The sequence below is a fragment of the Colletotrichum gloeosporioides genome, assembly GCF_011800055.1.
Source record: "Colletotrichum gloeosporioides strain Lc1 chromosome Unknown consensus_110, whole genome shotgun sequence".
NCBI lineage: Eukaryota > Fungi > Ascomycota > Sordariomycetes > Glomerellales > Glomerellaceae > Colletotrichum > Colletotrichum gloeosporioides.
This window is the reverse complement of record NW_025544755.1, coordinates 173,534-199,265: the sequence shown is the minus strand read 5'-3', so window position 1 is coordinate 199,265 and position 25,732 is coordinate 173,534. Positions and strand designations below refer to the sequence as shown.

The window sequence follows — 25,732 nt, the reverse complement described above, 5'->3', positions numbered from 1 at the left end:
TCGGGATGTCGAGTTTGAAAGGCTGGGATTCCGGCAGACAGCAACTGGGAGCTCCCCAGGGCGTGGAGGCTTGCTTGCGGGTTAGAGGACAGGCCCAACAGTAGCCTTCAGACTCCATTGTCTGTTCCCCTCCACGGTGGTCGAAGGTACAGCGACGGCGTGGCATGGCTGCGAATGAGTGGACTATGGGCCATGGACGAGCCAAGGAATGAAGGGTTGGATGATGTCGGTGGTGGTGGATGGCGCCAATGATCATGGGGCATAATGGATGGATGGATCAACTGGAGCTCCGCCGTTCATGGACTGGATCGAGAGACCAGACGGAAGGTCATCGCGGGCTTGGAGGCCTGGGTGTGGTTGTGCAGACGAAGCAGGTACTTGTTCAGTTCTGAGGGTCTCGAGGACCACAGGAGAGGGTGTGGACGGCGATGTGAGGCGAGGTGAGGTGGGTGACAGCGAGGGAGAAAGAGGGGAATCCACGAGGATTCTTGGCTGGAGAAGGGGGAACGACATGGATGAGCATGAGGTTGGGCAGGGGATGTACATTGGAGGACGAAGAGGAGGTATTCGCACTGCGTAGAGGTCGAGGTGCGTCGTGGTGGGTGGGAATCGAAGTGAAGAAATTTTCCACCTTCCCTGTCGCTGCGTCGTTTGGTGCGAGGAAGGCAGGTACCTGCTTCACAGTACCTGCCTCATGGAATATGATGCCTACCTCAGGTATGGGGAGGCAGGAGGCAGGAGGCAGGAGGCAGGAGGTATCCGTAGGTGCCAGGCGTGGTTACCTATTTCTGTGAGAACACTGTGAAGGCAGGCAGGCACCTCAGGCAGGGCAGGTGTCTGTCGAATTTTTCTTCATGTGCCCCTGCCTTTGCTGTGACTGCTGGAAGAGACTTGAGGTGCCCGGTGGATGATCGTCAGTGGATGTGCAGTGGGCTTGGGCGCTAAAGTTGCTTGGTCGTAGCAGGCAGGGGGCGTCTGCCAGGCATGAGCCCAGGTGTGCTAGGGCCATCGTGGCATCGCTGCTGGGCCCAATACAGCAGGTACGTACGCCTTACCTAATTAGACCCGGATCTTATCAGATTTAGATAATCAGATCATCAGATAACCTGCTCCAATTCGGCACGGCCACCTCTCTTAGCACCTCCATCGCTGATTCCATCCATCTCCAGAGACACACCTACCGAAATTCGCGCAGAGGCTCCATTGCAACTTCATCCGTCTCCAGAATACTTCCATCATGAGCCGTACAATATACCCCCTGAAAGAGTGTAAGCGTGGTACTTTGCCCTAGTAAGTGCATATTACTGGTCAAGGTCTGATGGCGAATGGAGAATCTATGCTGAGTAATTCTGTGGAGAGCGTCGATTTTGGCGGAGCACTTTGCTGGTATGGAGGGTAACAAACATTTAGGGGTCGTATTGTACATACCTTACCGACCGACAGCGATGGAGTCCTCCTACCCACCCCTCCAAACTCCGACGGGCCATCGGGCGACGAATGCCAATTCTGGATGTTGCTCTGAGAGCGCCCCTGCCATCTGGTCTCTCCTCCGCCGGCCCAGTCTCCATCTCGTCGTCTGAAGACATGTCCTCACCGAACGACCCAGGTCCGGCATGACAGGATCTTTCATATTGCTTCGCACTCTATCCCGGCCCAGCCTACGGAGCCGGCACTCACTGCCGTCCGGTCTCCGGTCGGTCTGGTCGGGTACCCGATGAGAGGACGCGAGACAGCTTTGTCGCTCGGATCAAAGAAAGAACACCACCACTGCGCCAGATGCGGGACAAGGTACTTCCCTCCACCCCAAGCAGTACATACAAAAGTACTTGATTATCTGATCCATCTTGTCAGATTAGATCCTCACCACATCATCTTTAGCGGGGGCGAAATGCAGCACAAGTCCGCATACATGCTGTGCACCTACGACCGAACCTGGTCACGGCCAATCCCACCATGCTGCTACCTACAGATACACTACCACGACTACCTGACGCATCATGGTGTGCCCTACACCATTTTCTCTCCCTGTGAAGAAAAAAACAGGTACCTCCTCGACGGCACTAGAGCCTTTCGGGTCGGAGAGAGTGGCCACTGACCTGCCAGTCATCGCTGATGATGGCACAATGTCACCCACCCGCCCACGCCCACCCCTGGCTCTTTGGCTCCCAGTCCCGAGGTCTCTTCGTGCGCCCCTGGTCCTTTTGCCCGCTCTCGGAGCAAGCTCTGCGCCTGTCTCGACTCATGTTTCTTAGTGATCCTACCGCCTCCACATCGCATTCCATCGCATATCGCAACTGCCCCGGTTCTTCCCACCATCGCACCGCCGTCAAGCCGACCTCTGCCCAGTGCTGGCTCCTCTTATTCACTGCAGTCAGGCACTCTGCCAGCAGGCTACCTGCGGATACTTCGTACCTTATGCGACTCTGAGACGCGACCTGCCGCCTGCCGCTTGGCTTTCTGCATCGTTTGTTCGGGTCCGCCAAGTTCCTCGACACCAAAACCTCGCACAAGTATCGTCGACCAAGGTATCCGTACACCAGCACAACCGAAACAGCAACGACTCATCCGCCGCGACTCGACTCGCTCGCCCGCTGATGATCCCGGCTGTTTTAGTGTACGAATACGTAGGTACTTGTACCTGACACAGACACCGACCCGAGGAGCATTAGCGTCGAGGTTGTGCGCCCTCGATCAGCTCGTGGCTCGTTCGGTTTCTCATCGCTAGCCCCGGGGCGCTGGACGAGATTGAAAGATTTGATCTTATCAGATCCGAAGATAACCCCGAAATCGCATCATGACCCCTCCCACCCAACTCCACCCCTCGTGCAAACCGTTCATCGTCGACAATTCTTTTTTTTTTCTCATGAAATTTTCCTGTCATGTCTGGTTGCGGCTTCTCGTCTCACCCCTCCCTCCCTGCACCATCTCTTTTTATTCTACTGCCCTTCCCACATCGTCTTCTCCTCCTGCATCTGGTTCCGTCCGATTTCTGCATCGCGACCAATTCGGAGTGGGCCGGCTAGCACCATTGATCTGCATTGTCTTGGAAATGTCGGGAAAAGTCCTCGTAAACCGACGGCTTTGGCTTTCTTGACGCGGACAGTTAACATGGCCGAACATTCCATTCGTCTGCAGTCCGATCCTTCGCCTGCTTCGTCGAACAGTCTCACTGGCCTCAGCCAAGGGTCCAGAAACGGCGGCATTAAACAGGTGCAAGCCATCTCATCATAACCATCGCCAAGCCCAGCATCTAGTCACATACTACCGAGACAGGACTGCAAGGCAGATGATCTTAATTCAAGCCTAACAACGCTGCGCCTCACCAACACAGGCGCGGCAGAGAGAAAGGGCATCAGGGTCCAGTCTAAATCTCCTTCCCATGGGCCATCCGCACCCCCGCGTTGGGCAAACTGTTCGTCAGTCGTCCGCGCCCTGGGCGACTTTTTTTTCCTCTTTAAAAAATTGTCTTCTGTGCCTCCGGTCCATCCCTCCCGTCCGCTCCACTCCTGTGGCCCGGCACATGCAAAGCGAGATGCCAAGTCCTGCGACCGCCGCTCGCCGTTGATGCTACAGGCCCAGGCACCACACCTTTTTCTTGTCAATCACTCACTCTATTTTCTTCCTTATTTGCCTCATCGATGGCTCACTGCAACATTCTTCTCCGTCAACCGAGGAGCGGATTTCCGTGTGTACTTACACCACCACACCAAACACATACACAGCACGCCCACAGCTTCATGTACCTCAGAGCCACGGGCTTACTTACTGCTGGTACAGAGTCGTATGGCCCCAGCCAGACAAGAAAAAAAAAAAGGAGGCCCCAGTCGGTCTCCATCCATTCCCATTCCCAGCCTTGGACCCAGACCCAGTCCTCCCAGGGCGTCCCCTACTAGCGAGCCCATCTCTGGAGTCAGCCCGTTGCGACTCTGTCCCTGGCCCCGACCCCTGGATGTGGAAAGGCTTCCGTTGTGGATGGCCTCTTGCTTTGAGCCGAGCTGGCGCTACGCGAATACCTACCTACCTGCTCAAAATACACCAAGTGGTAATACCTCGCCCAGGTCTCTGTAGTCCATGTACGAGTATGTACTACTCACTGCCCCCTCCAAGACCAGCTGCTTGCAAGGGTTCAGGTGCAGGGCCGCAGGCGTTGTCCGGCAGAATGACAGGATCGCAGCATCGACGTTGCCCCATTTGAACGAAGAACCGAATGTTGCAATTTGAGTAGACTCCTCCAAATGTGTGTAGTTCCAGTCGCAGTCCCCAGTCGCGATCCCAGGTTTGGGTCAGAGAGGGCGTGAACTCGACGGGCTCGACGGGCGTGTACGTTGCAAAACACCACCACAATGTACTTGGCCGTACAATGTGTACCCGTACCCATCAGAGCAACGTCGTGTCGACAGCTCCGAGGACGAGGGACGAGGGTCCAGCAGCTGTTCGTCTGTTCGTTTGGGTTCGGTCGATCACGTCGCCGCAACAGATGGAGGTTGCCATCGGCCTCCATCCGTCTCTACATATTAGCCCCTCGATGCCCCTCCACCTCCGATCAGTTTCCTGTTCTTGTTGCGTCTCTTCAACTCACACTTCTTCCTCCGTCCTCCTCCTTACCTTTCAGATCCGCATCTTCAACAACCTGCGGCTTCTTCCATACCTCTCGCTCCAAGAACAAGGACCCTGAATCTGCCCCTAAAAGCGCCACTTATTGCAAGTCGATGACGAACAGTGTGGCTTGAAATCTGCAGCAGCAACAATCACAAGGGAAAAACCGGCGGAAAAAAAGTAGTACACCCCCCCCGCACTTTCGCACCCGCATCCCACTTTCGCACCGGGCGTCGTCTTTTTTCGACCGTCTAAAAAAGTAACGGAATCAAGGTCAGTTGATGCTCCCACTCCCCGAGCAAAGCGACAATGAGCTTTCCCAGAGCCATGAAGCTGACATCTTAAAGCGACCGGTCTGCCCTCTCAGACTTTCCGGCATTGGCATATAATCTGCGCGTTTCGACCGTTGAGACTGTGAATTACCTATTAACCGCCCCGCGCGCGCGACACATATACAAACGCACACTCACTTGTGACCCTCGTCACTCACACACACATACACTCATACTCTCAAGTCACATACCCCTCCTCACAAAATTCAACACCCCCACCATGTCTCCTCACTGCGACTCGCCGACCAACGGCTCCGACGCCGGTAGCGGCTTCTCTCAATACAACGGCAACGGCAATGCCTTTGCCAATGGAAACGGAGCTGTCCACCAGAACGGCAACGGCGTAAACGGCCACTCCAACGGCATCCAGAGCATCAAGCAGTCCCCCTACCTGCTCCCTACCGACCCCAGCGAGATCCACGACCTCATCTGCTGCGGCTTCGGCCCGGCCTCCCTGGCCGTCGCCGTCTCCATCAACGACGCCCAGGAGGCCGGCCGCCAGCTCACCGGCAGCGCCTCTCCCAAGGTCCTCTTCCTCGAGAAGCAGCCCGCTTTCGCCTGGCACCCGGGCATGCTCCTGTCCGGCGCCAAGATGCAGATCTCCTTCATCAAGGACATGGCCTCCCTCCGCAACCCCCGCTCTCAGTTCACCTTCCTCAACTACCTCCACTGCAACAACCGCCTCGTTGAGTTCACCAACCTCGACACCTTCCTCCCCGCCCGCGCCGAGTACGAGGACTACCTCCGCTGGTGTGCCTCCCACTTCAACGACGTCGTCGAGTACGGCCGCGAGGTCGTCTCCGTCTCTCCCGACCCGGCGACCGAGGGCGGCGTTAAGGTGTGGACCGTCAAGTCCCGCAACGTCAAGACCGGCCAGGTCTCATCCTACCGCACCCGCAATGTCCTCATCGCCAACGGCGGCCAGGCCAACATCCCCAAGGTGCTCCCCGCCAAGCACCCCAAGATCATCCACTCCTCCCAGTACGCCCAGCTCGTGCCCCAGATCCTCAAGGACAACTCCCGCCCCTACCGCGTCGCCGTCATCGGCGCCGGTCAGTCCGCCGCCGAGATCTTCCGCGACATTCACCGCGCGTACCCCAACTCCAAGACGTGGATGGTCATGCGCAGCAACTTCCTCAAGCCCGCCGACGACTCGCCGTTCGTCAACTCCATCTTCAACCCCAGCTATGTCGACGAGCTGCACCCCAAGTCGCAAGCCTACCGCCGCTCCCTCATCAAGGAGGCCAAGGCCACCAACTACGGCGTCGTCCGCCTCCAGCTCATCGACCACCTGTACGAGATGCTCTACCACCAGAAGCGCCTCCTCGGCGTCGACGAGCGCAAGTGGCCCCACCGCATGCTCTTCGGCCGCAACATCGTCCAGGTCAACGAGAGCAAGGAGACTGAGCGCCTGCAGATCCACGTCCGCAGCATCGAGCACAGCGGCGACGGCCTCGAGGACGGCTTCGTCAGCCAGCTGCCCGGCGATGAGATCCTCGACGTCGACCTCATCGTGGCCGCCACCGGCTACCAGCGCAGCGCCCACATCGACATGCTCCGCGACACCTGGAGCATGCTGCCCGAGCTCACCCCGGCGTCCAACTCCGCCGACCGCGAGATCGTCGACGGCTGGGAGATTTCCGAGGGCGACGCCACCGCCGGCTCAAGGAAGCTCGAGGTCGGCCGCGACTACCGCGTGCGTTTCGCCCCGGGCACCGTGGCGCCGGAGGCTGGTGTTTACCTGCAGGGATGCAATGAAATGACCCACGGAGTAAGTTTTTTTTTTTTTTTTTTTTTTTTAAATCCTCGTCTCACTATCAGTCCCTCCCCCTCATTCCGGATAAGAACCTTCCCCCCACATTTATGACGAACGCGTTTTTGCTGACGACTTCTCAACAGCTGAGTGATACCCTTTTGTCTATTCTTTCTGTCCGATCATCCGAGATCGTCGACTCTATTTTCTCGACTCCCAAGGCCAAGGCCGTTTCCAACTAGAGGGAGATGCCAATTTGGTTGTGTTTTGTTTTCCCGGTGTTCTGTTTCCTACCACCCCATCTTGTTAGAGAATGTATTGCATTAGCTGTGATAGAATGAGAGACGAAAGAGGAGGGAAGAAGAGACGGCTTACTGTATGGGATCTATTGGGACATGGGATGATGTGCTGACGAACATCTCTTTTTAACGTATTTCAAAGTCGGGCTGAAAAAGACATGGCGCGGAGTTAATATTCATTTCGTCTCTTTCATACTCGAAAAAAAGACTATCAAAATATTTGGACTGTTCAAGTTGCGGTTTTGTGCATGCCTTCAGCCACACGCTATTGAGTGTGGATGAAAAACACGAAAGAGAAGATCGTCACAAACGTTTGACTTGTCTAGGAACGTTTGAACTTTATTGTATCTTGGACCCTCTCGGTCATGGGAGATAGCTATTATTACTGTATACTTGCAATTCGTTGTTGTCCACCCAGGTCATCAACTCCTGATAGACCGCATCGCCCTCATTCGGGAACGTCTGCTGCTGCAGCGGCTGCTGGTGATGGTTCAGATGGAGATGGTAGTCCCGTGGGCCTGCAGACGTCGGGGTGCTGCTGCTGCTGGTGTTGCTCATCGCCACATCCTCGGGCGCGAGACCACCGGGGCCCCCTACCACACCACGAGCAGCAGCAGCAGCAACAGCGCCACCAGACGCGGCGACGACGCCTTGGGGCGCCAGCCGGAGACGCTGGATGAGCGACCTCAGGTCCTTGAGGACGGTCGCGCAGTCGCGGGCGTAGTTGCTGCCCGTCTTGGTCTCCTCGTCGAAGATGTCAATCGCAAAGTTGACGTCGTCGGACTCGGCGGACGGGGACGGGGGCGGCTCCTGCTGCGGCGGGGGCAGCAGCTCCTCGAGCATGAGGATGATGGCGGCGTTGAAGACGTAGTGCAGGCCGGCCTGCAGGAGTTTTCGGGTGCGGTTGGTGAGGTCGAGGAGCCAGCGGGCGAGGAGCAGGTTGCGGTGGGCGGCGTCGGAGCACTGGCGGATTCGGGCGGCGTGGTGCTCGATGTTCCAGCGGCCGCCGGTCGTGATGTAGCGCTCGGCAAAGGCCTTCTTGACGGCTACGAAGAAGATGGGCCGCAGCAGCAGGATGAGGTGCTATTTTCGAACGACGACCCCGGTTAGCGAGTTTTCCGTTTGGTCTCTTCGTATTCCCCTTTGGGGAGGGGGGTAGACGACGACAAGAGGAGAGGAGGGAACGTAACATGCGCCGAACCCGAGTCGAGGGAAGCGAGGAAGGGAGGGGCATTGAGCGGGATAGAAACAAGCTTACCTGATTGTATCCCATATGCAGGAGACAGCATGCGGGATCGGTACTTCTGTAGTCGGCTGGCATCTGCAGGGTAGGGGGTAGCTGGGAGAGCCAGGTTTCGAGCATCTGCAGCGCTCGCTCGACATGCCGCGCCGCGCCGCCGGGTTGGTGGTCGTAGGGGGCGACCTTATACGTGTTGCACACGATGTGGCCCGAAATGCGGGCCAGCTGGACGTGGGCTCGGAGGCCGGCTGCAGGGGGGAGGGAACTGCATGGGTGAAAGCGCGCGGTGGCGGTCTTGTTAGACATGGTTCTCGTTCGTTGGTCGGAGCTGGGCCGTCATCGGAGGCGTGCCCGTCGGACTGCCGGGGCAGGGAGGGAGCGAGGAAAGAGGAGGAGGGGAGGGGCAAAGGAGGGTGGGCGTTCGGTTCAGACTTACGGGGCATCATTCGGTAGGGGGACGCGGACTGCATCATCCATGATGGTCGGCGGACGGCCCATTAGACAGCTCAGCCAGCGGTCCAAGATGTACAGCGTCCAAAAGACTCGTTTGCCGCGCTCGTCAACCCAGCCACGGTGAGCGCCGTGCATCATGGAGATGTGCATGGCGTTGCTCACGTACATGTATGCAGCATCGCGGCGGTTCATCTCGATGAGGTAGAAGCCCATGAGGGCCAGAACAGCCACGTCGCTGATGGTCCAGCTGGTGATGTCGAGAGGGTTGCCGAGGAGGCCACGTGCACGGGAGAAGAGGATCTGGCTCAGATCTTCGGGCTTAGGCATGCGGTTAGGCATCGTGTTGGCCTGGCAGGCGACAGCAAAGGCGGTATGATAGAAGGCCAGGTGACGGTACTTGTCCAGCATCTCCTGGCGGGAGGTGCCTGGTGGAAAGGAGGCAGGATTCGGGTCGACGGGGACGGAGCCGAGATCGCCCCACCAGTAGATGCCGCCGCAGGGAAATGTGCCGTTGCCGTCCTGGATGAAGTAGCGGAGGTCCTCGAGCATGACCGTCATGTCGGAGCGGGGCGGCAGAACAAGCGGATCGACATTTGACATTTCGTATATTGGGCGGGAGTCGTATGTCTGGTAGCGACCGAGGGATGCCAAGAAGGTTGAGCCGTTGTTGGCAGACGGCGACAGCCAGGGCTTGTTGAAGGCCAGCGGGAATACGGTGGACATGAACTCCTTGAGATAGTCGAGAAAGGTGGCGCCGGAGGTCTCGCCGAGAAAGCGGGATCTTCCGTCCGGGTCAGACAACATTCGGCCGGCGGTCTCGGCCTCCGCATCGTTGGCTGCGGCCTCGTCCCGGTAGAGCTGAGCCGGCTGCTGCTGCTGTGTGTACGACTGCGGCGGAGTGAAGGATGAGCTGGAACCGGCGCGGGAGCCGGTCGGGTCGCCACCTTCTTGCGCTACAAGCTGCTGTCTCTCGGCGGCGTCGGGAACCTTTGTCTGCAGGGCCCGTTCCAAGGCGTCGCATTTCCGCCGAAGGTCATCCAGCTCATTACGCGAGACGGTGATTTTCTCGATAGGGGCTGGATAGACGCAATCCCGGGACGAGCCGCGGCACTGGCGGCACGGCCTCTCGCCAGAGCATTTGATGCGGCGGACGTTGCAGCTGTTGCATCTGTAGATAGAGTTCGTAAACAAATCATGTGGACAGTGAAGGGGGTATTGAGTAAGAGTGAAAGTGAGTGTGAGTATGAGTGAGATGGAGTGTGAGGGTGAGACGGCAGACCAATGAGATGCGCCGATGAGACAAGGCGCCAGGAGACGACAGGAAGGCTGAGACGAGAGACAAGAGACAAGAGCTTGCAAGGCAAGGAGAGAGGGAGCATGGGAGGGAGCATGGAACAAACTTACGCTGTGGCGACGCGTTTTCTCTGCTCCGGGGCTACCTTGTGTCGTCGCGGGTTGACAGGCAAACGGGAAGATCCACGGCTTGGGGTTTCCGTCTGTTGCTGCTGGTGCTGCTGCATCCTGGTGACGCGGGATAGTGAGGCCGCATGTCACCGTCGCCGGGCCTCGTGCACGGAAGTGAAGGCGACCCTGATGGATGAGAGGAAGTGAGTGAGATGGACTGAAGAAGCTGCGGTGTTGGCACTGAATTTGGTGGTTGTCGGTGTCGGTGTTTAATGGTGCGAGCCAGCCACGTCGCTGCGTTGGTTGTCGAAGATGTCGGCGTCGGCGTTGTCGTCGTCGTCGTCGTCGTCGCCAGTGGGCGTTGGTGTTGGTTCGTACGGCGGCTGTTCTGTTCTGCTCTGCTCTATCTCGCTTGTTGGGATCCGCTGAGGAAGGATTTGACGCCGAGATGGACGGCTCTATGAATCGCCGAGGTATCTCTCTCACAGTAGCACAGTAGACACCTGTACTACAGTTCCAACGTTGCCGTAGTCGTTGTCGCTGCTGTTGCTGCTGCTGTTGTCGCCGTCGTCGTTTGTCCTCCTGCCCTAGTCGCTGAGTTCTGGCTGGCTGTGTGGGACGTCAGAAGGGTACCGGACAGATTCGGTCGCTTGCAACAAAAAGCTGTTCCGGGGGAAAGATTGGTGGTGGGCATGGCGTGGAGATTTGAGATTTTGAGAGTGTCCGTTTCCTTGTCGCGACGGGAGCGCCAGCGGCACGGTCAGCACCGCCAGTCCAGCCAGCAGCATTAGCAGCAGAAGAAAAAAAAAAAAAAAAAATAGGAAACACTGGGGGCCGTTGGAAAATGGTCACCTAGGTTCAGGGGGGTGAGGCAACGTGGGATTGGGGATTGGGGGGTCGGAAGATACTCCGTGTTAGGCCTCCTCATGTGGTTTGTATGCGATATGCTAACGGCCAGCGGCGGTGCACTAACACGAGCTTCCCTTGCCCTCCCGTGCCTCGCCTTCACGTTTCCTTTGGGGGCCGGAGCTATGCCACAACAGAACCACCGCAAGGCAGACTGCATGCCTTTTTTTTTTCCTCGACTGCGGCCCGGGTCGTCGTGTCCAATGTCGGGTCTGCGGTGTGCTTACTGCATATCGCCCATCCATGGGTAAGTGGTGAATGAAGAGCCTGCTGCTGCTGCGCTGCAACATGCATGCTGAGCCTGCAAGCCTCGCTCGGTGAATCACAAACAAACACCATACACCAAACACCAAACACCCACCAGACCGTACGGACACATCCATCCAAAGGGAGGGGACGCGCTCAATAAACGACCCCGGTCATGGAAGGATACCCCAAGGCGGATTCGGGGGCCGCTGACCGTTGTTGATTGATTCAAACCCCTGGGAGCTGGCATGATTGGGACACGACACATGCCACCTTAACTTCTGAAGGCAAGGTAAGGTACGGTACTTTACAGACCTTACTTGCTATGCAGTGAGAAGTACGGATGCTGAGTAGGTAGTATCTGTATCCGTATGCGTGCGTCTGCAATGCCTAACGTACCCGAACGGTTCCCCAGAGTCAGCAAACCAGCGTCCAGGAAAACGGAATGGAACATGAAAATGGAAGCCCCGAACCTCGCTAGAACTCCGCCACAAACGTCCCATCTTCACCGTCTTACGTCGCCTGTTCCTCTGCTCTCCTCTCCTCTCTCCTCTGTCGGCGGGTAATCTGCTTCCTCGTTCTCCCTCTTCCCGCCCAGTCAGAGTCAGAGTCAGTCAGTTGTCCTCTTCTCGTCCGCCCAGCCACCATTCATCATCCACCGAGTCCACGTGCAACGGATGGTGGGAGGGCTCGTTGCGAATGGCAGCATCTTCACCTCATGTTTCCACTTCTTTCCGACTTTCTGTCTGACAATCCCGAAGGCCATAGCTCGCCGCAGGTGCCAGCAATTGGTTGCCTTCTCATGCCCTCCCTTGCCCTCCCCTCCGTGCTGCTGCCGCCCAACCGCCCTCCTCAGCGGCTACGGCTACGCTACCCAGACAGGCCAGACACGAACGCTCGCTTACGCGGGAAGAGACACACTAGTGACGCTCCAGACTCAGGCCGTCCTGTCAATCCTGTCTGACCGGCAGCAACTCCCTGGAACCTTCGGCCGATTGCGCCTCGGGTCGGTGGAGAAGATGTTGTGCCTGCTGACCTTCAGCATGGTACACTTGCATGTCCGCTGTGCTTTGCGCCGTTGTCGATCCCTCTCCCTGCCCAGGCGTCTACTCTTCGTGCCTTTCGCACACGACTCCACGGGCTGTCTGTTGGGAGGCACACGAGTTGGTTTCCTCGCTTAGCGTGCGTGATGCCGCTGCAAACTCTCAGGGATGTCCTGACCACGCCAGATAGGCAAAACTCTCAACTGCAACCGTGACAAATTGAAGGGGGAAAAAGGAAAGAGTGATTGGAGAAGCCATCGCCAGCTTTGGCAGGCTTCTCAAACAAAAAAGGAGAGATATCCTACCAGCTCAATCGCCTCCCAGTTTCTGGTCTCTAGTCATCTCATATTCCTCAGTCTCAGAGACACAGACACAGAGACGCACGCACATGATACATGATACACAAATCGTTGCTGCTGCCCGCGCAGGAAATGCTCCGGTCCGTCCCTCTTGCGCATGGAAAAATTCGAACCAGTCGAACCAGTTCGCCAGGCTGCCTGCTGAACATCAAACTCACCAAGAGGGGTATCACACCCGATGATGGGAGCACATCAGCCGCCAACATGAACCAGCTGCAGGCTGTGGCAGGCTGTGGCAGGCGGGACGGATCACTTCCTCAGGCGGCGAGCCAAGCGTCCAAGCTGACCTCGCTCTGACCACAGTTGCGTCTGATGCTACCCTGCTTCTTGGGCATTTTCTCGTGCTCCGATCTGCTAATTATCCAACTGAGTCTCAGTCAACGCATAGCTCCCGAGGACCACCAGTAGCCACTCACAGCCAACGGAATTCCGTTCCGTCATCAAGATAAGCACCCTCTCAGCGGGGAGCTGAAATACAGCTCAGCACCAAGCTCCAACGCAAGGGCATTAATGGACCATGGCTTCCAGGCGAGACCGAGGTTCTCGGACGCGACCTTCCCGCTTGTCTTGATCGCAGAGGGCTGTTCTGGTGATTATACACCATGCTTGTAGGAGCTTTCCCGACAAACTCCTAAAGGCAAGTCGATCGAAGCCTGTGCCGATGCGCGAATGAGGACCCTCCTAAGCTTGACTTTTACAGTGCAGAATGAAAGGCCGAGTAGCCTCTCATGCCCACAGCTGCGAGAGTATTTCGCGTTTTCTTCTCCAGGTTGCACGAATTGACTAGTAGCTACACCAGCTCACCAGATGGATGAGCGAGTGCTGGCTTAGTGTGCGACATGAAGATCATTCGTGTGGTCCAGAAAGCGTTGGTGAAGCTGTTGATCTAGACGGTGCGGCCGGAAACCCTGTTGAAAGTGACACGTCAGCGCTATTTTCTATTAACAGTTCTGCCTCGGAGTGAATCATAACGGCACCAGGTGAAGATGCAACGTCTAGAACCCTTGCGTGCCATCTATAACTTCCCTCAGACTGCCTATCCTCTTCCGTCATATGTCGACGTATGAGCCCGATGCTCTGGGATCGCTATCGTCGGGACCTGGAGGGCTGCTGCATCAGCATCTTTGCGCACATTACCATGAGCTGTCGAAGCATCCACCCTGGACTCATTGGCCGACGTCGATGGGTCATGCTGTCTCCGCCAAGTTTGCTGCATAGTCGTCGCCAGCTTGCATGATATTTCCATCGCTAGACAGTCAAGCGCTGGCGCATTATGAACTTGGGACAGCCTGACAGGGACTGATTTGGTGTTCAACATTGGAACATCTACCTGGCTTCTATGGGAGAACAGTGGCATTTGTCTTCGCTTCACACCCGAGCAAGAAGTTAATCAACCAGAGGTCCTCGAGTCGGGATATGTACGTTCTTGGAAGCTTACTTGTTGTTTTGTCGTGCGTCTGCCCATCTTCGATGTCTGCAATTCCTTCAACAGTTCTTATACCAACCGATTTCGACTCGACTCATCTCAGAATTCTGCAGGCTTCTCGATAGCCGGGAATGTTGCGTAGAATGCACCCATAAACCTGAATAACAAGTCCTCCCTCCCCTCGGGTGCGATTACGAAGAGTCCGAAAGGCTGTCCATTGGTCTCGAGGTTCCCCAGAGGAACGGTCGCGATCGGCCACCCTGCGGCCCCCGCGAAGCCGACGACGATGGAGTCCGAAGCCGACACAATGACGTCCACTTGTGCTTCTCGCATGGCCCTCCCTAGTCCGTCAATGCCTGCGAGCCGTCGAATCTCAGAGACGGCTGCCTGGTGCTCGTCTTCCGTCATGGCCGTTGCCGCGACTAGAGCTGCCTCGAGCTCTGTCTGCGTTGTATGGGCTGCCATCTCGTTAGCACGATGGCTTGATCCCTCTTTGCAGTGGCAACACTCACGCGGAGGCAAGGCTTCATCTGCATGGTCCTTGTTCCAGGCAATGATGTCCCCGAGAGTTCTAACATCTCCGGTCTCGGGGTCGAAATTACCGGCGAACTCCTTCACTTGAGACGGGAACTCATGGTCTGTGATGTGAGCATGACTGCGAGCAAGATATCGAGATGGCTTCAGAGCAACTCACAAGCGATGGTGTGAAGCGTCTGCTTGTCGTGGGTAACCGTATCGTAGGCTGGCAGATCGATAGGATACACGACGCGGGCTCCAGCACCACACATCCTGTCCACTGCGTCCTTCCAAGAAGCTCGCTGAAGCAAATGTCAATCTCAGGACGGGCGGATGATATGAGAGAACCTACCACATGGGGGTGGCCCCATTTGTCCGTCCCAGTCTCGTGTATGCCCCAGAGAACGTCGGCAATACCTACCGAAAGTCCTTCCCAGCTGCAGCTGACCTCGAAGGTCGGGAGGTTGACAAGCGGGCTGTCGGTCTGAATACCTACCAGTATCTCAGCGAGCGCCGCCAAATCACGCGGATCCCTGGCCATCAGTCCGATGCCGTCGAAGCTGGAGCTCAACTTGAAGACCCCATCCGTCGGTATCAAGCCTGGCGTGAGCTTCAGGGCATACAGTCCCGAAAGACTTGCTGGGTACACAGTTGAACCGCTTGTCTCCGTGCCGATAGCCAAAGGACAGAAGCCGGATGCGATGGATACCGCCGACCCCGATGAAGAACCCCCAGCGATCTTTCACAAGTCAGCCCTTGCTTACTTCGCACCTATGACTCCCACTTACTGGTTGTTCGTCTTCAGAAAGGTCATCACGGCGGTATGGTGACTTCGTCTGGCCACCAAACGCGCTCCACCCCACCGGTGTATCGTTGGATCTGCGTCCGTTAGCAGTTGGCGGCATCATGAGGGGGCAAAGCAAAGTACTTGAGACCACAGAACTCCTACAGGCTGTCAGTATAAGGGTTCTTTCCTGTATTCGGCTTCGCTTACTGTCATGTTGCCTTTCCCAATGATGATGAGACCAGCGTGAAGCAGTTTCTCGATCAGGGAGGCATTCTTGAGTGCTGTCATCGACGCGAAAGCATGGGCGCCAGCAGTTGTAGGCAATCCCAGGTCCTTATGGGTAATGAATGTATCCTATATATGCATCAGTCATCTCAATCTCTATAAGAACGTTTTCGGCCATCTCACCTTGACCACGACAGGTATCCCATGCAGTCTACTCCTAACATATCCCTCTCGTCTCTCCTTGTCAAGATCGTCGGCCCTGATCAGAGCATTATGTTCAGGGCATACGCTTATCAAGGCATTCAAGACTCCATTATGGCTTTCAATCTGTTGTAGACAAGCCTCAATCAGCTGCCGGCTCGTAAGTGAACCGGACACGAGCTTCTCTTGGAGGCTCAAGGCGGTGGAAAACTTGAGCGGGGTTGCAGGTAGAGCCATATTGAAAAGAAGGCTCATGGAGCTTCGATGGGCGTTTTTCTTCTGATTTCAGGTTCTTTCAAGACGTCGACATATGGGCAGTATGTTCTAAGTTGCGGCATGCTACAGGAACTTTTGTCATTGATGCCCCTCATTTGGATGAGAGGCTACAGCGATGTGTGGGCCGCTTTCAACCCTTGATCCATCTGCCTAATCCATTGATAAGCAGCAGCCTACTTTCCAACGTCAGCAATTATGATTAGAAAGATCACCAAGCTTCATTCCTGAAGCTTGGGTGGCTATCACATGGGAGTTCATCCGGACCTTGTATGAGTGACGCGGGGGCCTAGACTGGCGCTCAGCTGGCACCGCCTGGCCATACAGCATCAGTTCCCGACCGGCCGAGTATTTTCTGATGATGACCTCATACGTCAGCCAGCTCGGCCGGGAAACCACGCGGCGCAATAGCATCAACCATGCTTCAAACACGCTAGGGCCCTTGGATCAAAGACACCGACCCAAACGGAAGCAAGAAGCGTAGAGAAATCAACCCGAAGAGATGGATTCAGAGGCAAAGCCCATGACCCGCCGCACCGTCGTCTCGTCTTTCATCTTCAAGTTTCCTCCAGACGGCGGTTCTCAGGTCGCCCTGTTCCGACGGAGCGATAAGGTGCGGACGTACCAGTGAGTTTCTATTGTCATGCCATGAGATGATCGGATACTGAGTGGCCTCCGCAGAGGTCGTCTTGCTCCCGTATCAGGCAGCGTGGATAAGGAAGACCCGTCGCCTCTGCATGCCGCATGGCGTGAGATCAAGGAAGAGACGGGCTTGACGCCTGCAAATCTCACGCTCTGGCGCCAGGGCAAGGACTACCGCTTCGCCGACGAGAAGATTGGACGCGAGTGGATCATCTACCCGTTCGCCTTCCGGCTCAAGTCCCCAGATGACGAATCTCGAATCCAGATCGACTGGGAGCACACGGGGTTCCAATGGTTTGATCCCCATGAGGTCCGTGATGTCTATGAGTTTGGAGGCGTACCACGGCTAGCAGAAAGTCTGCGTCGGGTATGGTTCGAGGTCGAACTTGGGGACAAGAGGGGAGAGATGCTCAACCAAGGGTTGCTGGCCCTGCAGAGGGACCATGAGAGTGGAGCGAGGCAGCTGGCCGGCAAAGCGCTTCAGATCCTCATCAGTTTGATCAAAGAGGGTGACGAGTCTTTAGAACGATGGTGGAAAAGCGCGAGGCTTGCGGCATGGCATCTGTGGAAGAACGGGCGGGAGAGCATGGGTGCTGCGATCCTGAATGTGCTCGTGAGGTCGCTGGCAATCATCGAAGATGAAGTGAAGAGGGCCGATGGAGTGTCTCTGGAGTTTTTGGGTACGGTAACCAGAAAGTTACAACAGTACGCGGTATCGAGGGATGATTCGGTTGACGATATCTGGAGGTCTCTGAAAGGCTTCCTCCAAGAGAACCACGACTCCGGGAAACCGATTCGCATACTCACTCTCTCGTCTAGCTCGACCATACTGGAGTGTCTTCACAGAGCCATCTTGGGCTTCCGCTCCGAGTTCGACATCAGGATTCTTGAATCACGCCCACTTTTTGAAGGGGTCTCGATGGCCTCGAGACTAGTTGGCCGCCTGCGGGAATCTGGAGCTGAACGAGAGAAGAAAGTTGAGGTGTCCATTTACACCGACGCCGCTGCTGCAATTGCCAGCGAGGCAGTCGATCTAGTATTGATTGGCGCCGACTTGATTGCGAAGGATGGATCGACAAGCAACAAGACAGGCTCGCTGCCGGCAGTGCTCTCAGCCAAGCACTGCGCCCCCAATGCGAAGGTGTTGGTACTGGCAGAGAACGAGAAGATTTTACCCTACGAGCCACCCTTGCGCGAGGAGAACGACATCGAGGAGGTTTTCGCTTCTTGGAGAAGGGAGGAGTCTCTGCAGGAGGCCGCATCGACGGTGCTTAGCTATTCACAGAAGGAAACGCTCGGGGGTCACGATCTGCAGGCGACCGTGAAGAACGTCTACTTCGAGTGGGTTCCTACGACTCTCATCGACGGGTACATGTTCGAAGATGGACAGAAGGGTGCACAAGATATTTCGGATCTTGCGGATCATGTTCGCGGCGAGGCAGATGCCTACTTCGCCAACGTCTGATTATAGACATTATGGGAGGGATCATCAGCCATCCATGTAGACGGCGCTTCATCAAAGACCGTAGATGAATGTCCACTTTCTGTCGGCGTACCGCGTACTGTCGACTCGCTCCCTTTCAATGTCTTCTGAAGTCTTTTGTCGCAGGATCTCAATCTTTCTCCGGTTGACCCGTACCAATATGAATCTGTACGACAGATATCCGACAAGGGCTACTGCCACGAAGCCCAACGTAACATAGAAAGGAAGTCTGTAGTTCGGTTTGTAGCGATCGCGGTAGAGTTGCGCCCCAATAACGCCGGCGAGGTTTCCGAAGCCGTTCGCGCCAAGGACAATGGCTCTCTTCCCAGGTTCTGTACAACCAAAAGGGTTAGCAAGTTTGCAATGCAGTGCGAGGCTTAGATCCATACCTGGGTTGTTTCCACTCAACCAAGCAACAGTCAGGGGCGCAGCAACATAGCTGCCAAGTAGGAGCACGCAAAGAGCTGCATACTTCCCGGCGTGTGACTCGACGGTGACCGTGGCGATCAGTCCAACGAGAGCAATCAAAATTCCCCCCACGATATGATATCCACGTTCCTTGCTATTTGAATGTTAGCCAACACAATTCGCAGTACCTAGAGGAAAAGCGAAAGACGCACTGGTAGTCCGAGCTCAAGGCAAACAAGTACAGGCCAAGAGCGCCACATACATACGGTGGAACGGACATCTGAACAGTTAGCAAATTTCAGATAGTTGATGCATCAAAACCTACCAAGTTGGCCTGTATGGAAGAATACCCAAGCCCCTGCACCACGAGTGGAAGAAACACAGAAAAGGCTTGTCCTGGCACGCTGGCGCAGATGTTGAACACCAAAACGTACCAGAACTTCCAGTCTCGAAGTGTCTCGAGGAAATCTCTTTTCTTCAAGCGTTCGTTTTCGATGCCGTTCTTGCTGTAGGTGTGCTCGACGAAGAGTGCATTGTCCTGCCTCATCCGCTCTGCTGCGAACTGCTGTTCGTCCGGCGTCAAGAACCAAGCAGACCCAGGACCCGATGGCAGGAAAAACCAAGCTATAAGGCCGAAGAAGATGGTCAGGGTTCCCTCAATGATGAATAGATATTGCCAATTCTTCAGGATTCCGTCGCGCAAATGGAAGACGCCGTAGGCTGTTGATTCATTAGCATCTGTTGATTCTTTACAACTCAACTTCCACAAATTGGCCGCACGTTTCGATATCGGTTCAGAGGCACCTTGAGAAACAAACGTCCTGGGCGGATCGTTTAGAGGCCTTCGAATTGCATCGTGAAACTGCAGCACAGCGACAAAATCAACTCTGTCAACGTACCAATTGCTCCAGAGAAAGCCCCCGCAACGGCATATTGTCCGTAGAAAAGACCGACGCGAACCGCGAGGTCGTATCTGCAGTAGAAGAATGACAGATAGGCGACGGCAGTGGGATAAAAACCGGCTTCGAAGGCGCCGATCAGGAGGCGAGTGGCAATGAGGGCATCTGTTTACGCAGCAATTAGCCAATTTCCAACAAAATTGCACGAAACAACGAACCTCGTCCCTTGATGAATGCTTGGACCAAGGTAATGAACCCCCAACCGATCTGTCGTTGCCAAGGTTAGCAAAACCTGCGTTTTTCGGGTTGTGGAGGTCTTGTGTAACCTACCATCATAATGGGGATCCAGTGCTTCGCCCCAAGCCATCGACCAATGGCTGCCGAAGGAGGTTGAAACACAACAAAAGTGATGAAGAACAGAGAGACCGCTAGGTTCAGATCATCTGGAACAGCTCCGATGTCCGTGGTGAAGCCTTGAAAAAGGAATGCAGTGTCAGTGATCCAGAAAACGACTCGATTCTAAGTAATGCCTCAACAAGCTCGATTCAACATACCTTGAGTTTGTGCATTTCCCACGTTTCCTCTATCAAGGCCATTGAAAAGGTAGAGAAGGGAAAGAAGAGGGAGTAGAGAAATGTCCATCTTCCGATTAATGCGTCGATGCATGGCAGCTTCGTTGACCGGTTCGAGACCATTGTCTCCTTGGACACGTAGGGGCTTGCCATCCGAAAACCAGGAGATAGTCTCCTGGGTCTCGGCGCTGTTGGACATTCGGCTCATTTTTTTTTCTTTGCTTTTTCCGTTCCGTTGATATCAGTCTCGTAACTGCTGGTTATTTCCAGGGGCCCCAATCTCCAATCTCCCTCGCTCCGGAGCGTCCCTTTATAGCCGACAATTTCATGGGCAAATGCGGCTCGTTCACGACACGGCCTGCTGGCGGGAAAGCCTGTCTCTGCAAAATCGAAATTTTGAGCCTCATCTGCCTGCTTCTGTCGTCATGGCATTATTCAATGTCATGCTAACAGTCATAAGGCAGCTGCTGCGGTCATGATTTGCCGTGCTCAGCCCTAAGAGGCTCATTGTCTGTAGAGGGTGCCTTGAATGCAGAATGCTGGACGGTGAGTGGTTAAATGGAACAGAAATGGCAAGTGTACCACATAAGCAGACAGAAGGCGGGTTTCAACCAGTCTGCGCAGCAGGTGTCTTCGTTTTTGGACTCTTCCCCTCCCAAGAGTGGAGAGAGTCAGATCGATAATTCGGTGAAAGGGGATGGAACCATAAGCCTTGTCCGGACTCTCCGTCAGTGCATCACGTCAGTCGACGCCCGCTTCAACGGTTTCGGCCATCTTCGGTCTACAGGGCTACTGCACAGTACTTCTCATCTAACTGGAGAGCCCGGCCACGAGACGGGGGCCTTCAATGTCTTTTGGCCCCCAGCGGCATTTCGTCCGTGTGGGACCACGGCCGGCCAGAGTCACCCACGCGCCGTGGTGTGTGCGCGCACCCTACCCCCAGCTCCGAAGGGGGGCATTAGCTTCTTACACCGTTGGAGAATTTAGTCTTTGGGCAGACTCAGCCAGGCCGTTCTAGGGTTAGTGAAACGGGGAACGAGGGGAACCTGGACAAAAGACAAAAGAGCAGATGGAGTAATGGAGGGTGGGCAGGATCAACTAACTTCACATTTGACGTCCATGGATCAGGGGATGACTGCTCTTCGCCCAATCCAACGGCCAAGTTCGCAGGTTGATGACGGGGGGATTGGGGTATGCAAGTTGCCTGTGGGTGGCGGGCGGCAGGCATTGATTGATCGGTGAACGGCACTCTCTCTCCGCTGCTAAAGCGTTTGATTCACAGGGGGTTATCTTGGTTGGAAACAAATATGGCGGGCACAGTGGTGTCTCATTTTCAGATCAGAACGAACGCCTCGATTCACACATTCACATTAGGAGGGGCATACTGGTCAGGCGGCCTTTATCGGTCAGCCTAGCCTGGCCTAGTTGAGTCCAGATCGCGAACCTGAAGAAAGTACCATGCAGAGTAAGATCTAACGGTGACGCCAGGGGCCTGGGACGGGGACCTTGGCGACATGTGGAAGCAGCTATCAGCCCTGTATCCTGTCCCAGATCCCAGGGCCTCAATTGGTGTGCTTCTTTGATCCTTCGGCTGGTGTCTCAGTTTCTTCCCGAGCGCTCGGTGCCGATCCATCTCGTGCATCTACGGAGTACTCGATTGGGCGTAGATCAAGTGAGACTTGATCTGATAGGTTGGAAAAACAAAACTTGTAAATGGAAAAGAAACGTCCACGATGCCTTCGCAAAATCTCGCAGATCTGGCAAGAGGTCTGTGAGTGAATACACTTTGGGGTCACTTGCGGTAGTCTCTCCCTCTGTGGAATTCTTCAGGACAAAAATGGGGGTGGGCGGAGTGATGTACCTGGAAAGTAACGTCTGTTCCTTCGTCTAGCTGAGGCCTTTGTCTAGCCGCGATGGGCGCCTCCAATTTTGGAGATCATGCCCGGCTCCGATGACCATGGAGGTGGCCGCCAAGTCCGGCCAAGAGCAGAGTCAAAAAGCCGGATTCACCCGTTGTTTTTTTGCGGAGGAAAGGGGCGTTTTAATAAGTAAAGCCGCAGTGTGCTAGATTTGCATTTTGACCTTCTTCTTTTGATGTCGACAGACCTACCATCCGGCGTTGTCGTCTTCTTTTCCATCAGAATGGTACGATCTTTAGTTCAACCCATCTTTGATTGAGCAGGCACACGTGTCCTGAGGGGTCCTGGCCTGTTCGACGCTCCACGCCGTTGAGGGACCCCTATCTCTCCTTCCAATCGGTCGACTCGGGCCATTGACAACCGCTGTGGACATCTTGCCTTGCCGGCATTGTACAATGTGGGTTGCTGCGGCAGACCGTTTCCTGTCAGTTGAGCTTGTGTAACCTAACCCACCTCGGAGGCACCTGAATGTTGCGCAGGCCGATCGAACCCACACGATGTCGGGGCCACTCCGACATCCTTGTCAAGGCCTTCCTTCTTCAGGTTCTCAAGACGTAAACAGTTCTCTGTGATTGGAATAACAATATCAAACGAATGGATCTACTCTATCCATCATGCTTATCCATCATGGACGAACCCGGCCTTTCTCAACAAGAACGGTCTCCCACCTAGGGTTGCACTTTTCCCACTTGTAAGTCCATGTCTTTCCCACATCAAGTCTTTCCGCAACAGGCGTCTTAAATGGTGGACGCTTTACCATTATGGCACGCATGTGTCGCAGCCCATACCAGCTATCCATGAGAATAAATAATTTCCTTCTCGATCTCGATTCCAATTACATCCAGTTCACGGCGAAGTCGAAGGACCGATCAATGCCGCCGACACCCCGTCGCACTTGAACAAAACTGCGACTCACCTGATTCATGCCGCCCACCACTTCACCGCTTTTAGTACCGATCGCCACGTTGACAAACTTGTCGACACTAACCTCCTTTGCCCCCTGAGGACGTTGCGGATTCGTCTCCCGCCGGCCGACGAGCATGAATAAGAGCGAGGCCACCGCACTGTGAAAAGCAGCCGATCCCAGCAAGGGAGCAACAATGATTCAGGTTACAGGTATGGGGGTCGATATGCGTGGCCAATTGCCGGCCGCAAGCCATGAAGGCATTACGTCTAGACCAGCTCGGAATTCCAACCCACTGGTAGTCCAGCTGTTCTCCTCCAGCAGCGTGAAGAGCTCCATCATGCCTGCGATGTCCTCCTCAAGTCCATCCTCGACCAACCAGTGCAGTTCTCTCCTGAACTCGCAAGCCTTTCGTCTTGACCTCGTTGGCAATAATGCAAAAGACTGAGTTGTCCCAGAACATCTTCTAGTCTTAGTCTGTCGGTCCAATCTCACCAACATCCATTGCCAGTGTTCCTCTATGTGTTGCCGTACGATGTTCGACTCCAGCTCGTGATATCCTGTACATTGGCTCGTCCCTTTTGCACGCGGACCTGGGCAGCTCCACAAAAAGACTTGAAAGAGGCACTTCTCGGACAACCCTAGCACACTTGGCCCAAAGGCGACAATGATGAATTGGATACATTTTCCGCTTTCGAGGAGGCTCCCAAGCATCTTCGAGAATGCACAGCCGGAGTGAAGAGTAGTTTTCTACCCATGTCCAGTGTTCCCCAAAGCTTGGTCTCCCAGGGATGCTGAGGACAAGACTGGATTAGTCCGACCGAATGTTTTCGCGAAACAATACGGCCTGACTCTTTAGGTCGTTTGGTACACAGTAGTCTGTTTCGGAAGCTTTTGTTGCTGGCGTGGACGGTTTCCATCTCGTATTCTACGCGAGATCTCCCGTTGCGATAGCGATTAGACATATGGAAAGTGAAGATGATTTGGTGCTCGGTGGTTAAACAGCATCGGTCTGACAAAGCTCGCTCCTACCTCGTCCACCCGATCGGATCTGTAGAAATCTATCTGCTGACATGGTAATTCTGTTGATCTGGATGCTACCGTGGCATAGTGAGAATTGAGCGGATGCTCTACTGCCCCGAACGCGGATGTGTTTTCGGGGTCTCGGCCGCCCGTAACCCCCTGGTAGCCCCTTTCCACCTCGATCATTCGGGGCTGTAACCATGATCAAAGGCACCGAACTGTAGTTTTCCATGGCACCAAATCTCACAGGCTCCGGCACAGGCACATCATGAATGATGCGCAGTGGGACGGCCCTGGACGCAGCGCTTAACAAAATCTCAACACGGAGATATCGTACTGATGGGGAGACCTTAACGATGGACCTTAATCAGAGTACTTCGACTTAGCTAGTTTTCAGACTGCTTGCTGGCCATGTAATTTGATGCGAAAGTAGGAAATAATAGGATCACGGCTGCTCTCAAGCTGTTTGTCAGGCTACCACAACAGAGATGACTTCGCCTTCCTGCAGCATCTCGTCTTCGGGCTTCCTAAGTAAGGACAATTGACGCAGCCCCGGCACGAGTGAAGACGCCCTCTTCATGCTCGAGCGAACGTTATTATGGACGTCTTGCTTGCCGAGTCCTAGTCCAGGTTCGGATCCCACAAAGCCTTCTCTCTGATGGTTACCTCCGAGAGCGTCCACATGCTCCTTTTGCCCGTTAAGTAGCGCAGCATCAGCAGGGGTGCACGCATGGTGAAAGCATCATCACTAGGCCGGTTCCCCTGGCACTGGTCTTCACGAGATCTTGGGTTTTTTGACTGCAACCGTCCAGCGAGACCGCACACGACTCAAAGCACCCTGCCTATTCAACTGATCGAACCTTATACAAATCATCTTCCGACTGAGGTATTTTTTTGTCGAAGTCAAATAAGCCATAGATCTGCATATTGAGTCTCGATTTCTTCAAAAGGATTGGTCTTACGATCTTGCAACCGAGACCACGTTCTATGGTACCTTGGCACGTTGTTCGGTAGTAAGTATTCTCGTCCGAATGTCCGCCGATGCAGCAGACTCCAAATAATCTCCTCGCCATCGATATCACTTAATGTCCCATCCATGACACGCATGATGTAGCTTTGTAGACCGCGATTCAAGCTCGACATTCCTTATGCTCGATTTCGAATCGCGCGACCGTATGTCTGTAGATTACCACCTGAGGGATAAGGGGGATGGGAAGAGCATGCAGATGCAAATGGTGGTAGCGACGGAGACAGAGTTTGGATCGCAATTTTGGGTGGAAAGCGGGAGTCGAGGATGTGTAGCATATGATACGGCAGTGTACGCGTATCTTGCATGCATTGTCAATATTATTTTAGCACTTGCAACTGGAAATTACACATAAGAGAAAAGAGGTGGTAATGTCAATAAGCTAACCAGAATGCGCCGCACAAAGTTGTGCGGCCAAAGTGACGTACTGTGATTGTGAACAATCGACATTAGATGCCTGAAGTACTTTTATGTACTCTCGTCCAGCCAACTAGATCTCACTTTTTGGGCTAACAATGCAGTGAAGTCTAAAGTAAATCGGGCAAAATATCACTTTTTCAACCGAAAACGTTTCGCCCATTGTCGTCGTAAAGCTTCCGGCTTCTGCTGTACAAAATATGAGTGGACAACACCAACCGACATTATTAATCCAAGCTTTCAGTTCTCGTTGAATTGTTTGAAGATGCAAAACTTTTCACTAGGGATGCTGACCTTCGGTGTTGCTGTTCCTGCGGGCTGATACAATGTCTAAGTGCATTAAGGGGTCACCACCACACCGACAATCCGAGCTGCTGAG

The 25,732-nt window shown here is 54.8% G+C and overlaps 5 protein-coding genes across 5 annotated transcripts; 2 read left to right on the top strand and 3 right to left on the bottom strand.

Moving 5' to 3' along the window:
• Nucleotides 1-5,148: 5,148 nt before the first annotated feature.
• GCG54_00011708 (L-ornithine N(5)-monooxygenase) lies at nucleotides 5,149-6,923 on the top strand (the record flags this gene model as incomplete). Its single annotated transcript, XM_045411605.1, has 2 exons — nucleotides 5,149-6,699; nucleotides 6,750-6,923. The coding sequence occupies 2 exons, from the start codon at nucleotides 5,149-5,151 to the stop codon at nucleotides 6,921-6,923; spliced, it is 1,725 nt and encodes a 574-aa protein (XP_045256842.1).
• Nucleotides 6,924-7,343: 420 nt separating this feature from the next.
• GCG54_00011707 (putative transcriptional regulatory protein) lies at nucleotides 7,344-10,193 on the bottom strand (the record flags this gene model as incomplete). Its single annotated transcript, XM_045411604.1, has 4 exons — nucleotides 7,344-8,063; nucleotides 8,239-8,485; nucleotides 8,657-9,841; nucleotides 10,078-10,193. 4 exons carry the CDS (start codon nucleotides 10,191-10,193, stop codon nucleotides 7,344-7,346), a joined length of 2,268 nt encoding a protein of 755 aa, XP_045256841.1.
• A 3,963-nt stretch (nucleotides 10,194-14,156) lies between these two features.
• On the bottom strand, nucleotides 14,157-16,023 carry GCG54_00011706 (putative amidase; the record flags this gene model as incomplete). Its single annotated transcript, XM_045411603.1, has 8 exons — nucleotides 14,157-14,515; nucleotides 14,570-14,695; nucleotides 14,752-14,875; nucleotides 14,926-15,312; nucleotides 15,362-15,452; nucleotides 15,502-15,518; nucleotides 15,568-15,714; nucleotides 15,769-16,023. The coding sequence occupies 8 exons, from the start codon at nucleotides 16,021-16,023 to the stop codon at nucleotides 14,157-14,159; spliced, it is 1,506 nt and encodes a 501-aa protein (XP_045256840.1).
• Nucleotides 16,024-16,561: 538 nt separating this feature from the next.
• GCG54_00011705 (uncharacterized protein) lies at nucleotides 16,562-18,166 on the top strand (the record flags this gene model as incomplete). Its single annotated transcript, XM_045411602.1, has 2 exons — nucleotides 16,562-16,686; nucleotides 16,741-18,166. The coding sequence occupies 2 exons, from the start codon at nucleotides 16,562-16,564 to the stop codon at nucleotides 18,164-18,166; spliced, it is 1,551 nt and encodes a 516-aa protein (XP_045256839.1).
• A 51-nt stretch (nucleotides 18,167-18,217) lies between these two features.
• On the bottom strand, nucleotides 18,218-20,271 carry GCG54_00011704 (putative transporter C11D3.18C; the record flags this gene model as incomplete). The annotated part of the gene is made up of 8 exons (XM_045411601.1): nucleotides 18,218-18,516; nucleotides 18,574-18,746; nucleotides 18,805-18,872; nucleotides 18,918-19,312; nucleotides 19,492-19,656; nucleotides 19,710-19,758; nucleotides 19,822-19,964; nucleotides 20,046-20,271. 8 exons carry the CDS (start codon nucleotides 20,269-20,271, stop codon nucleotides 18,218-18,220), a joined length of 1,518 nt encoding a protein of 505 aa, XP_045256838.1.
• Nucleotides 20,272-25,732: the final 5,461 nt, after the last annotated feature.